General features: G+C 48.7%; 1 protein-coding gene across 1 annotated transcript; it reads left to right on the top strand.

Annotated features, from left to right (window-relative positions):
• Window positions 1-6,952: 6,952 nt before the first annotated feature.
• LOC125514703 (transport inhibitor response 1-like protein) lies at window positions 6,953-10,265 on the top strand. Its single transcript, XM_048680046.2, has 3 exons — window positions 6,953-7,748; window positions 8,219-8,729; window positions 8,827-10,265. The coding sequence occupies exons 1-3, from the start codon at window positions 7,069-7,071 to the stop codon at window positions 9,577-9,579; spliced, it is 1,944 nt and encodes a 647-aa protein (XP_048536003.1). The 5' UTR covers window positions 6,953-7,068; the 3' UTR covers window positions 9,580-10,265.
• Window positions 10,266-16,632: the final 6,367 nt, after the last annotated feature.

Below are 16,632 nucleotides of genomic sequence, written 5' to 3'. Positions count from 1 at the left end.
CCTTCTCATCCACCATTTGAGCAAAATCAACCTTAAAAAACCCCAAGTCTTTTTCCATCTTTTCCTTCTCTCTCACAACCCTAAGATTTTCTGCAGCATTAACTACATTGTCCTGGAGCCTAAGCTTGTTCTCATCTTCATACATGCCCCAAATCCTAGCTAGGCTCATCTTCAAAGGGGCAGGCCACTTAGGGTCAACCCACTCCAGATAGCTGCATTTAGGTATCTTCTACAAATTTGCAACAAAGAAAAATATTCAGTACAATGAAAAAAAATAGTTATATACTGGCTCAACTACACTACAAATGTTCAGTTTACATGAAGAACAAACAGTTTACTTGAGCAAAATTTGTCAGCTTCCACACATTCAGAGTTACAAACAACAAGATTCAGTTAACTGACAGATCTAACTGAATGTATTCACTTAATTTAAAGAACTACAAACAAACAACAAATTCAGAGTTACAAACAACAATCCACAATATTCACTTAATTTAAAGAACTACAAACAAAACAAAAACATTCAGTTAACTGACAGAAGCAAAAACAACAACATAAACACTGAATCTAGCTGTCAACACAACTGAATCAAACTGACCAATGAATCAAACACTGAATCAAACTGCCAGAACTAAACTGTTGAATCAAACTGACCAAATGAGCTACTAACCTTCTGTGCACAAGCTAGGAATCTCCTCCCACCATCCACTGATTCAAATGCCACCAGCTTCTCACACACACACACACTACAAGAAATCTGTTAATACATGACGGATCTAGTCTGTCACAGATTAGTGAGAAACTGTCATGGGTGCCCATCCTTGACGGATTTAAAATCCGTCATGTATATCGCGTCATAATTTAATATCGTACCAGTCATGACGGTTCTTGGCCGTCATGGATCTGCCCCAGGCCCGCCCAGGCCCAAGCCTTTGTGACGGAATAATCTGTCATGGACTAACGCCACGTAGGATTTTCAATTGACTATTTCGAATGATGTGGCTGCCTACGTGGATACTATTTTTCGTCATGAAATCCGTCATGGATTTAGGCAAAATTTAAAAGGCAGTTTAAATTTGCTTGAGCCCATTAGCCCATTTCTTTTGGCCAAAGTTTGACCCAGTATGTTTTTAACATAATGCGATACACAAATCCTAATGCCAATTTTGGCCCAACAAAAATTATTTGCATGGTGTGAAACATTACAAAGTTTATCACATACATCTGTACGTATCTACAGCATAGCAGTTTAAAAAAATCCTCTACAAAATGATAACATACAACATAGGTTGAGAAAATATACCACACAACAGAGTTATATATGAACCAATACAATCCATTTTACATCAACAGAACACATAAACTATCGAGTCTGTTGTTATTCAGGCTCTTGCCGTCGACGCTCTTGATGGCAACCATCATGCCGTGGATGATTGTGATGGGCAGCACCAAGTAGCACTCTATCCAATATTACCTAGCATATTTACAAAAATATTAGATATTTGGAGATATGAATGGATGGTAGAAATAAGAGAATTGCAACAAAAATAAAAAATGAATTACATGATGTCCAGAATTCCTAAATCTTATAGTGCCTATAGATGGAGTATAAAACAAGAGTAAACATGTGGTTTCTTAAAATTAAGACAAAGAAAAGTGTGTCAAATGAAATTCAAATGACAAAGTGAAAAAATACACATCACAGAGCTCCAAGTACTATAGCAGCAGTAGTTGAGGCCATATAAACCCGCCAACGAAATGGCATATCACTAACAAACAATATCCCCCCATGATGTGTAAACTTGTTGACACATGAACATTTGAAGTTTATGTCATCCGGGTCGACGAGCAGCAGCAATGTTTATGTTGCAACTACACCTCAAAGGGCTAAGAAATAGTAAACAATACTTGTCTGCCAAGTGAACTTCAAATGGCATGGAAAATTTCACCAAAGAATATGATACAGTTTCCTTGAGAGATCTCCCACACTTAGTTTTATTCATGGAACATTAAGCTATGTATTTGTTATTAGATGAAAACTCAAAATTTGTAATGTAATGGACTATGAAACTTGAAAATACTTGATAAACAATGAAATAATAGATAGGGAAGTGCAGCTTGAAATGATCATGCATCGTTTATATTCATTCAGGATATACAGAAAAGCTTTTCTATCATAAACCCATTGATTTTATTATCCTGTTACTTCTGTGCATAACAATTTTATATGCTGCCCACTTGACCAACATAGTACTACTATTTATAAGGAAAAACAATAATGAAACGAAATGAACCAGTATATATTTATACAAGGTGGCAGCAGTAGGACGCATTGCTCCCACTTCACGAATCAGACTACAAATTTAGTCTGATGCACGGATATATAGGTACGTTCAGACTACAAATTTGAAGTAGGAGCAAGGCTTGCACAAACCAGTATATATTTATACAAAGTGGCAGCGGTAGGAATAAGGCTTGCACGAATCATACTACAAATTTAGTCTATATATATATATCTTAAAAATTACTTCACGTTAATGAAGGTACAAGCTGAATCAGAACACATGTAAAAGTAATCACTGATATAGGTACAGATGCTGAAACCTTCCAGGACACAAGCAAGAAGATAAATTGGATTTTTTTTATGTAACTTCAAGGTCTAGAAATGCACAAAGATATTCATTGGTGGACATTGTGAAGGCAATACTATTTTTTGTCTAAATTTATGAAATCAATAATCTGATCGTGTTAGGTAGTTGTCAAGCATGTCTTACCATCAACGTTGTGTGCATTTAGGCATTCTAGGTGTCCTATATTTATGCCAGATACTGGACTGTAACTTCGACCAATTTTTCCAACATAACCGGTGTGCTCTCTGCTCTCTGCGCTATCCTTACTCCCTTTCACTTCCAAAAATATCAGAATAAGTGAGGATGGATATACAGTTGTTTGCCAACATTCAGTTCGTTCACAACCATGTTTGTAAGGCAACAAAAACAAAGATATATTTTGTATGCCCATAGTTCTACCCAAGTTTCAGCCATGAGATGAAGTTCCTTCCTGAAAACCAGCTAAGGCCTTGTACAACTTACTACAACTGGATCAAAGAAGCACACGATCTCACTTTAAGGAAGAGACAGAATAACTTATCTCAGATGACCCAGACATGCAGAGCCGAGTAATGGGCGCCTGTCCAACGCTTCAGTCCATGCATGTTAGGCCGTGGTCGGGGTTAGCGGAACCCACTGTTGTTCCACGCCGCCATCAGGGAGGAAGAAGCAAAGGCCAGAGGTTGGCCGCACCGCTGCGATCCAGTATGTGTGCGTGAGATGTATGCCAATCAATCAAAGAAACTTGTTAGATACACACAGGAAAAAATCTGATCATGTTTCAGTGGTTTGTCATGTCATGTTCAGATTCAGAATAAGCTAATAGAACCCAGCACAGCAAGAAACTAAACTTGCTTATGGAAATATCTCCTTAAGTTAAAGTGTTAACCATCAAGATTTTTTAACATTTGTGAATCACATCTATACATTGAGAAAGTAAGATTAATAGCAAATCGAATGGCAAGAAATGAAAACAAGTACAGCTCTAGCAGTCTACCGATATGGCGCTCTCGTTGCATTGAAATTTTATTCAGATGTTTCAAAATACCATTTTGTTTTTTGTCCTGTGTGCAGATATTTCTTTTGGGGGCGTTCAATTTTGCTCCAAAGACACCGACTAACCTAGACTGAAATGTTTGCCTACTCAGTTTCAGATCGATCCTCTCAACCTGTTCTATTCTATTCTAGCTGTAGAATTAGGTAGCCACAGACCAAAATCAATGAAGATACTGATTCGTGGAAATTATCTTGGGGTAAAAGACGAACTGACCAAGAAGCTATGAGATTAGTACAAAGAAAAAAGAAAAAGAACAAGAACAAGTGGATCTTGAGTTTCGGTGTATGGGGCGGGCGGGAGATCAGACCTCATGGACGAGGAAGGAAACGGCGATGCCGTTGCGCTGCTCCCTCTACTGAGCCATGCCATAGGCCACCGCACGGCCACTCCGCTCCGACAAGCCGTCGTCGGGTTTGACCTCCATGCTGGATCAGCACAAAAGTTCGCAAAGGTAAGAGGTCCGCCTGAACTGAATTGGATTTAGTTCGATTCTTTGCTGCAAAAGATAGTAGATGTGCTAGTGCGTCCTTACCAGCAGAGGGAGGAAGAATCATGGGAGCCGATCCAGATCCAATACAGAGAGGGACGGGAATTTCCTCCACTTCCAGGCGTGCTCTGGTTGGTTCCGGTGGAGGAGCAGGAGCTGGATGACGGGCAGGAGCAGCACGGCGGTCGTGCAAAGGAGGAGGATACGGTGACGCGGTGTGGGCAGGGCAGGAAGTCGCTAACTAGAGAGGGCCAAGATGGGGGCGACGGCGGAGGAGGAGAAAGATTGGGAGTGTCTCTAGGGTTAGGTTTTATATACGGGGAATGGTTTAGGGCTTCAGGCGGGCTTAGGTGGGCTTGCGGGCTGTACCAGTCTGTCCATGACGGTTTCCGAATCTGTCACCGCAAATCCGTCATGTATTAACACATTTCTTGTAGTGACACACACATTCATGCTCACATCTAGAACTCAGATCTATGGCCAGGCCGCTCCATTCCACACACAAGATGGTGGCAGGTAGCTAAAACAAAAGTAAATCAGCTTCATTTACTAACTAACAATGCACACCCAAAGAAACCCTAACTAACCCTACCACAGAAAGAGAGAGATCTAACCTGCACTTCACTGCAGACTGACTCAGCGTCGGACGAGCTGCCAGAATCGCTCCAGGAAACCATGGCCACGAGCTGTGCAAATGTTCAAGGTAGGGGATGGGGGAAGGGACCTTGCTGCCGGCGACAGAGGTAGAGGGAGAGAGAGAGCGAGAGGGAGATCGAGAGGATGGAGAATGGGGAACAGAAAGGAGAAAGGGGGACAACAACGATAGGTGGTGGGGTGGGGGAACATGAGGAACGGGACCAGCGACGGGGTGCAGTGCAGGTTGAATTGAGTAGACGGCAAGGGCCTTTGTGCAAAATTGCCAAAGCTGACCGGTCCACCCTCTGGACTGCCACATGTCACGCTGTGAGTGGCTGTGGACCAAATCATCACATAGGGTGTTAAGTTTGTGGAGTCCTGAGTCACATTTTGCAAGTTTTGGACTAAAACATCACATTTGGTGCAAGTTTATGGACTTGGGGTGCTATTACCTCTTGATATGAAGAGACCAATGTGCCACCGACCAGCGGGCCCAGTGAGAAAACGGGGCGAGCGCGCGAGCGTCCGTTTTGTGTCCACGCCGACGCAAATCCGGTTAAAAATGAGTCGAAAATGGGTCGGCAGTCGAACGAAAGCGGACGCGCGTCCGTTTGGGTCGGCGCGTTGGGCCGACTTTTCTGTCCGCCAGGGCCGTCTCCAGAAATTCGGGGCCCCGGTGCGAAGAGCAAAATGGGGCCCTGAGATTTAAAAAAAATATCATAACTCAAGCATAATCACTTAACTGTATAATTAAATTTATATTATTTCGTATAATGTTTAGAAAATTCTCGAATATCAATGCAAAATATCAAAACCAATAAACTGACCTCATGCTCTATTGAAAAATGGCATCCGTCTTGTGTTTATTGAAATGTAATCTTTAATTATATCTTCACCTCTAATTTCTATTTCTTCTTACGATTTAAGGAACAAGAATCATACTTTCTTCTAGAACTAGAATCCATGACTGTTTCTGTTTATGAACCACCAAACAAAAATAATATCAATGCATTTGAACTGACAAGCTCACATGAAATATAGGCTTGTATAGATAGTTAGTTAGAATCAGAAAGAACCTTGATTTTCGACTTGGACGACAGGACGAGCAACTACTGAAATTCTTGAATATGTGACAACTTCTGAACTTCAACAACTAGACAAAAAATCGTTTCAAAACATATCAGTACAATCCTAATACAACTTATGCAGTTTGTATCAAGACTAAGAAAAGGGGAGGATCGTACAGCGCAGGGCACCGGGCACCGGATGGTCTTCGTCTTCTGTTCCTGTTAGGCGGCACGGCAGTGTCGGCCGGCCGCCGGCGTAGTGGCGTCTCGCGCTCGCAAGTTCCCGTGCAGTTCTGCTTCCGCCTGTTTCGCCCGTCGCCTGGCTGCAAAACGATCGCCACCGATTCAGTCGAAGCGAAGATGAGATGGAAAGCGAAGCGATTAGGGAATAAGAAACGGAAGTTACGGGGTACGTGCACTTGCTACGCTGGGGTTGCCGTTTCGTCTACGATGACTAGGATCGATCCACGCGACGAGGGGGCAGCTCGTATGGCTCGTGGCCTTGAGCGGATCAGGCCCACGAAGGCTCAAACGAGTTTCAGGCGACACACAGAGGAAACGTTCGGCTAAAACTGATTTTTTTAGACTTCGGACATACATATATGGACCCTAATTGGGGCCCCAGGGATTTGGGGGCCCTGTGCGAGCGCACAGCTCGCACAGTCCCCTCAACGGCCCTGCTGTCCGTGCCGATCCAAACGGATGACGGCGGACGAAATGGGTCGCATAATTGGAGTTGCTCTTATAGCATATTTTTCTACTTGAAACTGACTGGTTAACACCTGTTCCAACAACCTACCGCATCAGGAAAGTTACTGGAAAAGACTAAACTTGTGGAACTATACTTGTATTTCAAGAACAAACACCCTGATGCATCATATAATTGGCCGCACCCGGAGCAGGCCATGTCTCTTCAATCTCTCTGTGGCGCAACGTAAATTCGTACGTACATCCCCGTCCTCTTCCGTGCTTTCCCGGTCGTCTCCGGGCACTGCTGTCCGGTGTAGTACGCCCGATCGCATCACCGCTCCCCATCCATCCGTCCGTCCGTCTCCAAAAATCCAAACTTTCACCGGCGAGGGAGGGAGGGCGAGGGAGGGAGGGCGAGAGCGAGAGGAATAAAAAGGACGGGCATTGCTTCCCTCAGTCCACCTCGCTCGCTCCTCAGATCTAATCATTATTTAATCCTTTTCACCTCCAGCGCCTCGCCACATGAGCGCTCCTCCCTCCTCCTCCCCCTCCCCCGCTCCGATCCCCCAGCCCGCCGCAACCCTAGCCCCCGCCGGCATGGGCGGCGCGGCGGCGGACGACGACTCCTCCGGCTCGCCGCCGTCGCGGATGTCGGACGACGACGACGACGACGGCGGCGGCGGGGCGGGAGGCGGCGACAGGTGGGCGCCGGATCTGAGGGGCTGCGGCAACGGCGGGAGGTGGGCGCCGCCGGACCAGGTGCTGGAGAACGTGCTGGAGAGCGTGCTCGAGTTCCTCACGGCGGCGCGCGACCGCAACGCGGCCTCGCTCGTCTGCCGCTCCTGGTACCGCGCCGAGGCGCAGACGCGCCGCGAGCTCTTCATCGGCAACTGCTACGCCGTCTCGCCGCGCCGCGCCGTCGAGCGCTTCGGGGGCGTGCGGGCCGTCGTGCTCAAGGGGAAGCCCCGCTTCGCGGACTTCAGCCTCGTGCCCCACGGCTGGGGCGCCTACGTCTCCCCCTGGGTCGCCGCGCTCGGCCCCGCCTACCCGCGCCTCGAGCGCATCTGCCTCAAGCGGATGACCGTCTCCGACGACGAGCTCGCGCTCATCCCCAAGTCCTTCCCGCTCTTCAAGGAGCTCTCGCTCGTCTGCTGCGACGGCTTCACCACCCGCGGCCTCGCCGTCATCGCCGAGGGCTGCCGGTGCGGTTCTCTTCCCTTTCTCGTCTTTGGGTATCAACGAACGTATCAACTTTACGGGCTGGGACGGTATCGTACTGCCATTGGCGCATTTGTTCATTTCTCAGCTGCATCATGCCATTCCCCGCTTTATTTAATGTGCACGCCTACTCCTTTATGCTTTTTTCGGTTTTATTGGTCCGACTTTGCCCTGGATCAGAATCTGATCTAGGCTACAGTAGCTTTTATTGCCGCGCCGGGTTCTCATCCCTACACGTTCTCTCAAAGCTAGATCTTTATTGTTCTTGAGCTCTACTCAGTTCGTGACACTTGGTAGTGCCACACTCGAATCTTTGCCGTTAGTAGCACTCAACTTTTGATCGTTTTCTTGTCATGGTTATGGCAAATAGTTCTAGCAAACAAATGTCTCAAACTATGATATACTAGTACTCAAGAGTGGTATCATCTTATGGATCGTTGCATTTATTTTTTAGGCATCTTCGGGTACTGGACCTGACTGAAGATTATTTCCATGAGGAGGAGAGCGAGGTGGTGGATTGGATCTCCAAGTTTCCAGAGAGCAACACGTCGCTGGAATCGCTTGTATTTGATTGTGTTAGTGTCCCATTCAACTTTGAGGCCCTGGAGGCACTTGTTGCACGCTCACCAGCTCTGCGTCGTCTGCGCGTCAATGATCATGTGTCGATAGAGCAGTTGCGTCGTCTCATGGCAAGGGCACCCCATCTAACTCACCTTGGCACTGGATCATTCCGATCTGAGCCAGGCCCTGGGGGTGCTTTGTCTGTGTCTGAGCTCGCTACCTCTTTCGCAGCGTCCAGATCACTTGTTTGTTTGTCAGGTTTCTTGGATGCCAATGCAGCATACCTCCCAGCAATCTACCAAGTTTGTGCCAATCTCACTTCCCTCAATTTTAGCTTTGCGGGTCTAACTGATGAAGAGTTCATACCAGTTATTCGCCACTGCGTCAATCTTCGCACTTTATGGGTAACTATTTTGTGAATTTTTTTTGCCGTCACATTGATAGATATATTGGTTTATGTACTTTGACATCAGGTGTTGGTGTTCCAATTTCTTATTGTAGGTTCTTGATACTGTGGGTGATGAAGGCCTTAGGGCTGTGGCTGAAACATGCTCAAATCTCCGTGAGCTACGTGTTTTTCCTCTGGATGCCACTGAGGATTCTGAGGGCTCAGTCTCAGATATTGGTCTCCAGGCAATCTCAGAAGGCTGCCGAAAGCTCGAATCAATTCTCTACTTTTGCCAGCGCATGACAAATGCAGCAGTAATTGCTATGTCCGAGAACTGCCCTGACCTTTTGGTGTTCCGCCTCTGTATTATGGGCCGCCACCGCCCTGATCGGATTACCGGGGCGCCCATGGATGAGGGTTTTGGGGCGATTGTGATGAACTGCAAGAAGCTCACCAGACTCTCAGTCTCTGGCCTGCTCACTGATAAGGCGTTTGCATACATTGGGAGACACGGAAAACTCATAAAGACTCTGTCTGTTGCCTTTGCTGGGAATAGTGACATGTCTCTTCAGCATGTGTTTGAGGGGTGCACTAGGTTGCAGAAGCTCGAGGTCAGAGATAGCCCTTTTGGCGACAAAGGATTGCTCTCTGGCCTGAACTATTTTTACAACATGAGGTTCTTTTGGATGAACTCATGCAGGCTAACTGTGAAGGGTTGTGGGGATGTAGCTCAGCAAATGCCTAATCTGGTGGTTGAAGTAATGAAGGAAAATGAAGGGGAAATGGATACCGTTGATAAGCTGTACCTGTATCGATCGTTGGCAGGACCAAGGGAAGATGCTCCATCATTTGTCAACATCTTGTAGTACTGCCATTGAAGAAGTTTGTTGTACGGTCATGTTTGTTCTACTATTCCCGATCATTGCTGTTGTATTCCTGTTCAAGTATTCCAGAGCCAGAGAGGAAGCTCCCCGCGGATGATTTTGAATTGTGGGGAATTGAATGCATCATTTAATTAAGCAAACCATCAATTATTCTTCTCTGGGCTGATTGTGTCGAGACTTGAACCTGTACGAGGTTTCTTTGATGTATGTACCTTGGTGAGGCATCTCATCTTGTGAGTCACTGTATTCCCAATGGAATCTGAGTTATTTTCCTGGCCAGCACCAGACTGATGCCTTTGTTGTACCGTAGTTGAGTTGTCGGAACCGATTAGTGATTGCACAGAGATTGGCTGCAGGTCGACTCCAATTCGGCAGCAGAGATTTTACATGGTTCCTTTTGCCCTCAAGTCTCCAGCCATTGATGTTTTGCCATGTACTGTTCAGTCTATCTGCTCAGACGAAGGAACGGCATTATCTATGTTGCAATGTTCCATCAACTTTTTTGCCTTGTATTTTAGATTATCCCAGCTACGATAAATTTTCTCTTCCCATTTTTTATAGTTTCCTCAACTTATTTTTGTAGATCAATGTAGACCACTATCACTTTTCCTGGTCACAACCTTCTGCTGTTATTAATCAAGAAGATATTGGATGATGAAATTCAGTCAGCATCAATTTGTTACCACGTTCTCCTTGCTTTGTTGCCTGTTCATTTGCCATGATCATGCTAGTACTTTGATTATGACTGCTCTGTTGCTACCACCACAGCAATAAATGCCCTCTGCCTGTGTATTGGCACATGATAAGGACATGACCTACTAATGATTTGATCTCAAGAGTGGTCCTTGGTCCTTGTTTCATGTAGATCTGCATGACATCCACTGTCAGATGGTGATCTGCCTTTCCACCCTTCTCCTCTGTAGATCCCTGGAGGGTTCAAAAGCTCAAAGCTCCCAATGGGCAGAGCCTGCACCTTCCACAAGGCAAGAGGAAAAAGGTAATGGTTTTACTCCCTGACACATTAACATGTACTCTTATGTTCTAAAATACTCCCTACGTCGCAAAATAAGTGTCCCAAAGTTGTACTAAAGTTGAGACACTTATTTTAGGACGGAGAGAGTAATTGGCTAGACAAAGGTGTGTGCTGATGATTTGTAGATCTCTGCCTTCCCTGAGGGGGCTGGCTGTCACTGGATTCTAGCTTGTTATGACTAATCCAACTCTTATCCTGGTTCCAAAAATACCCACAACTTGAATCAAAACCAGATATTTGTGTCCAAAAAAGTTTCTTCAGCTTTTGTTGAAGCATTGCCCAGTTGGTGCTAATTCAACAGTCACTACTCCCTCACTTTACTGGCAGTACTAAATATTCATCACATATCCTTATAAGCATCTTATGAAGTCAGACCTGATGTAACCCAAGTCTAGATAAACACAAGCCACAGTTCTTGTCCATGTGCAGTGGACTCTTATCCAGAGTTCTCTGCTTTTCCCCCCTCAACTCCGAGCCAATCAATCGGTCGCGGAGTAGGAGCCGCAATGATTCTGTTTCAAAACCCTTTTAGGTTTACTTGGTAGTTTGGCAGTGTCAACCATTAATCTATCCTCAGCATCTTATAAGTCAGCCTTAACACTACGCAAACACAAGCCACCTTTTCTTGTCGATGCGACACGAGGCCCTTATCCACTAATTGTTTCTCCCTGCCTTTTGCTCGACTGAAAGCTGGAAAATCAACTGGGGAGTAGGAAAACAGTGGAGCCATGATCATTGTGCTCCTAAGCCTTTTTAGGTTTGCTTGGTAGTGTCAACTGTTAAATCTATGCTCGGCATGCTACTAGTCAGCCTTGGTCCTTGGATGTAACCCCAGCACTATGTAAACACAAGGCACCTTTTCTTGTCGAATGTGAAATCAAATGAGATCCTTATCCATTAATTTTCTAGAATTTCCTCAACTTGAAGCCAGGAGATCAGTCGGGAAGTAGAAAAACAGAGTCGCCATGCTCGTTTTTTTTCCTTCCAAAAATCCATGTAGATTTACTTACCAAACGAACAAATGTTGTTGCCATAATATTTGCTCCTAGATCTTCCTCAAAGTTGAGTCACTTTTTGGGACAAAGTAATCCCTTGGCTAAAGCTGTGGATGAAAACCAAAACAGTTTTGCTAAGTCTCGGTCGACTTAGACTTCGTTATGTCTCAGTCGTGCTATATTCCTTTGATCTTCCATGAAGATTCGTACAATAAATTTCTTTTCATTTTTTCCTTTTCCTTCCTAAATACTATATCACTTGACCGAGGCATGGTTAAGTCTCAGTCGGCTGAGACATAAACACACCTAAACCAAAATCCCTGTTCTTCCATGATATTTCTACTATATTGATTCCAAAAGGAAGAAATGCTACGTCGTCGAAAGATTATTTTTGCGAGAATACGTCGTCGGGAAGGTCACATCAACTTCTCCAATGTTCTGCTACGGCACGTCGCATATCCAACCCGCTTTTCACTTTGTAGTATGGCAGGGAAAGGAAAAAATCTCGCAAGTAGCCATCCGAAAATCAAGAGCACAAATCTTTTGGACAAGTCTCTACCAACGAGGTCATGTGGTGCGCGGGCAAAGAACGTGAAACCTCCAGGCGCGAGTCGCTGTCTTCCTTGCCAGCCACCATCCGCCCGCCCAGAGGAAATCAATTATTGGGACGAGACAGAGCAGCTTACCGCCCCATGATCGATAGCAAAGGCCCGCGCGACGCCACGAGACGGCGACACATATGCCGCCTACGCCGTGCAGCACATGAGCTAGGAGTAGATTTTCATGGCCAAAGTCTACCGAGGGCCGCCGAATCGATCGCCGTCGACGGTCAGTCGTCGTCCCACGCAAACCCCTCCCTCTCCGTCCGCTCTTTTATCGTGGCGGCGAACCTGTCGTGATCACCGTCACCACCGCAGCTGATGTTCTGAAACATGTGCTGGTTTGCGAAGACGGGACGAGCTATCGGCCGGCGTTGGCGCGAAGTCATTCAGAAAGCTCGGCCGATCGAGGCTGAGCTAGGCTCGTGTCATGCATGTGCCTACCTACATACCTGCCTGCCAAAGCGGCCCAGATCAGATCTCCCGGCGATACGAGTGGAGAGCAGGTGAGTCGACCACGTGGGGGCGGGCAAAACTATCGATCTCTGCGTGATAATAATATATAAACAGTACCCGTGCGCGGCTCCGGGCACGATCGAGCCAGGACACGGCGAGCGACACGCGTGCGTGGTCGTCGTCCGGCGCAGCAGAGAACCAACGAGGCCGGCCGGCGCGCGTCGTTGCCGATCGACGCCGGATGCCATGGCATGTCATGGCCGCGCGCTGCGGAGAGCGAGCGATGCCGGTGGGCGATCGACGTGCGCCGGGACGAAAGATCGGAACGTGATCTCGGGCGACGCGACGTGCTCCGGGGCGGGGGCGGTGCCGACGGCGGCCGGCGCGTGGCAACCTTTTGGGCCGCGTTGCGATCCGTCCACCACCCCTCCGCTCTTTCGCCTTTCACCCAACAGTGCCACGATATATGCTCGAATGGACAACTGACAAGGGAGGGGAGAGGGGAGGATCGCCGGCGCTACAAGCACGAGACGCTCCTTTCGCCTTTACATATACGGTAAGGAAGAAAAGCCACCCGCGACGTTTCTTTCGCACGTGGAAATGCGCCCGGGGAGGCCTTATCCCGGAGCCTGAATGATCTCGTGGTATCTCTCTGTGAGAGGAACGGGTGCTTGAGCAGCTCGGTGAGAAGGCCGGCGGTGGCATCGGTCCTGCGAGGGCGAGGTCCTCTTTGGTCACTACCGGGGAGGACAATGGGGTCGGAATCTGGTCTTGTGTTGGGCGGGGAAGAAAAGAAAAGAGAGAATTCCTTATTTGACCCTTTTTTAAAGTTTGGTTTCTTACTTGGCCCAAAATAAATTTTTTTCTCTATTTGACACCTAAAGTAATTTGTGTTCCTTATATGACACTTCCGTCCATTTTAGACACTAGCGGTGTTAAGTGTGAGGTGAAAAGACCGTTTTGCCCCTAATGTATTGTGTAACCATTCCGGATGTAGTAAAAAAGCAATCAGCTCATCCATGTTTTAGGGATGTTCAACTAATACTGTGCATATTGTATATGTATGCTTCAATATTTTGATTAGTTAATCACGTGCGAGTGCGGCTGCATAGTGGATGGCCAGCAACGTTGAGGCCGCGATGACGTGTGTATGCTCATGGTCACCATGGTGCGTGTGGATGTGCGCGTGCATGTCCCGTGGCCTTAGTGGTCTGTTGAGATTCCGGCGAAATGTGTAAATACACAAGCCGTGCTTGATCGATTCTTCTAGGAGACAACACGCACACACGTAGCAAGCTAGCTACCGAAGCTAGCAGCCTGCTGGATCGATCTTGAGGCTAGGCTAGTTATGCTATGTATGTGCGTATACTATAAACTACCAGCCGCTGATTGATCGGTATTGCCGACTAAGGGCATCTCCAGCCGCTGGCCTCCCAGGGGACGCCTAAAATCGCCGTTTGGGGGTAAGCCGGTGCAAATATTGGGCCTGGGGCGAGTTGGTCCCCAGCCGCCGGCCCCAGGGCCGTCCCCAGGCACGTTTTAAAATAAAAGAAGTTCGGCGAAGTTCGGCTTAAACACGGTAAAATTCGGCCAAGCACGATAAATTTCGGCCAAACACGATAAATTTCGGCACATTTCAGCGAAGTTCGCGGATTTTCATTACATGGCACATATACATAATAAACTAATCTAAAGGAAAAACTGGCTGAAGTCGCCGCCATCGTCGTCGTCGGCCTTCTCCTCCTTGACGCGGGCGCCCCCTGCTGGACCCCTGCCCGGCGGCGCCATGGCGGACTGGTGGCGGCGCATCGTCGTCGTCATCGTCGTCGCTGTCGCAGATGACGACGACTCCGCCTTCGTCGCGGCCGCGTCGACGCTCCGCGAAGCGAAGCAGGGCGGCACACTGGCGCTCCTTCGCCTTCTCCAGGCGCTCCTTCTCCATCGCTATGGAGTCCCTGCGCGCCCATTCCAGGGCCGCGTCGTCGTCGTCGAGCTTCGTCGTCACCGACGCGGCCGGCTCCTTCTTCACCGGCGGGAGCCCCGGCTCCATCTTCACCGGCGCGAGCCCCGGCTCCGTCTTTGGCTTGACGAAACGCGCAGGAGGAGCCGACGAGTAGGCACGCCGGCCGCCCTCGTTGATGACGATGCCGGCGCTGCGAGTGCGCCGGCCGAGCAGCGTCTCCGCCGCGGGCTCGGCCTTGAGCCGAGCAGTGCCGGAGGAGTGCGATGAAAATCGGGAGGAGGAAGAAGAGGAGGAGGACCCGAACCTCCTTGGCGCCCATGGCCCGGCGCGTCGGTGCTGCACCGGGGCGGCCGCCCTCGCCGGGTACGCCAACGGCGGGTCGTTGCCGCCCTCGAGGTACGTCAACACGTCCTCGAGTGTGCGGCCGGGAACGCCCCACCACAGGTGGCGCCCCTCGCTGTTCTGCCGGCCACCAACCACCGGCGCGCCGTTGATGGACGCCAAGCGCTGCTGCTGGCGGCGCTCGAAATACGCCGCCCAAGCCGCGTGGTTGTCAGCGGCGTACTGGGGGAGGGAGAGTTGGGCGTCGGTGAGGGAGGCGCGCATGCCCTCGACTTCTTCGGCGAAGTACTTCGGCTTTGCCACGGCGTCGGACAATGGGGAATGGGCACTCCCCTGGCGCTGAGCCTCCACCCCGTCGGCCCGGCGCGCATGTCCGGCGGCACCGGGATGTTCGCCTGGAACAGGAGCCAGGACTCCTGTTCGCGGAGCGAACGGCGGCCGAAGCCGTTGGCCGCCACCTCGTCTCCGGGGAAGCGTTCCGCCATGGCGACGGGCTCGGGAGAGGTAGAAAGATAGAGGGAGGGGCTGGGCGGCGGCGCTCGAGAGAGGTAGGGAGAGGGAGGAGCTGGGCGGCGGCGGGGGGCGGGGCTGGTGTGGGCACAGGCGAGTGCAGGCCACCGGCTATATAGCCGCGCCGCACCCGTGTGTACGCGTGCGAGGGAGGGGAGGCGTCGGCGCGCCGTCCCGTGACGCGCCGCCCGTGAGGAATCAATGGTAAGGCTGACCGGCGGCAGCCTTGGCATTGATTCCACGCGGGAACCGAGGCCGTTGGGGGAAGACGAGGCGCCGTGTCGCTGACGCGGCGGGCCCACGGCTGTTTCGCGCCAAAACAGTTCGCCCCGGTGCCCCCCAGCGTGCCGGGTTCGGCCTGGGTCCGCCGGCGCTGTTTTCGGCCCAGGCCGGCGAAAATCGGGCTCCTGAGGACGCGACTGGGCCGTTTTTTTGGCGCCGGCGTGAAAAATCCGCTTGGGGAGACCTTCCTGGGGACGCGGCTGAAGATGCCTAACTAGCTATGCAAGTTTACCCGCAAAAAAAAACTAGCTATGCATATACATGCACAACATCCGTTGAACATCCATAAAACATGAGTGGATTTTTTTCTTTTTATTATTACATTCACGATAGTTATATAATGCACCAGGGACAATATGGTCTTTTCACCTCAGACTTAACACCGTTAGTGTCTAAAATAGACGGAAGTGCCATATAAGAAACATAAATTACTTTAAGTGACAAATAGGGTAGAAAATTTTATTTTAAGCCAAATAAGAATCAAACTTTATGAAAGGTTCAAATAAGGAATTCTCTCAAAAAAACGAGGCGTTGACTGTACTCTCAAGAATGAACGAAGGGTGGTCGCCGATGAGACGCGTCGTCGGCCTCCTGCTCCCGGCGCAGTAGGGTCACGAGACTTTTTGATCGGATCCAATTCTATTTCCGTCTTTTTGAATCCAATTCTATTTTCCGTCTTTTTGAGTGGCCATGCGTGAAATGTCACGTTCGGATCACAGGAAAACTGGGGAGTGTCCCACAGAAATACAAAGAGGGATGCCAAGCATGTGTTGAAAATATTAGCACCTTTCCAATCTCTACTCCTAATAAAGCAGTTGGTAGTCTCCGCCAGTCAATTTTCGTCCCACTATTTTT

The sequence above is a fragment of the Triticum urartu genome, chromosome 6A (assembly GCF_056163025.1).
Source record: "Triticum urartu cultivar PI428250 chromosome 6A, HENAU_Tu73, whole genome shotgun sequence".
NCBI lineage: Eukaryota > Viridiplantae > Streptophyta > Magnoliopsida > Poales > Poaceae > Triticum > Triticum urartu.
Note: the sequence above shows the minus strand (reverse complement) of the source record. Positions and strands in the feature narration are given on the sequence as shown.

Bases quoted from the DNA above. Each gene is read 5' to 3' on its own strand.
- LOC125514703 (XM_048680046.2), top strand. From the start codon at position 7,069: ATGAGCGCTCCTCCCTCCTCCTCCCCCTCCCCCGCTCCGATCCCCCAG. The intron at 7,749-8,218 runs GTGCGGTTCTCT...TTTATTTTTTAG, and splicing joins GTCATCGCCGAGGGCTGCCG to GCATCTTCGGGTACTGGACC. The intron at 8,730-8,826 runs GTAACTATTTTG...TTCTTATTGTAG, and splicing joins TCAATCTTCGCACTTTATGG to GTTCTTGATACTGTGGGTGA.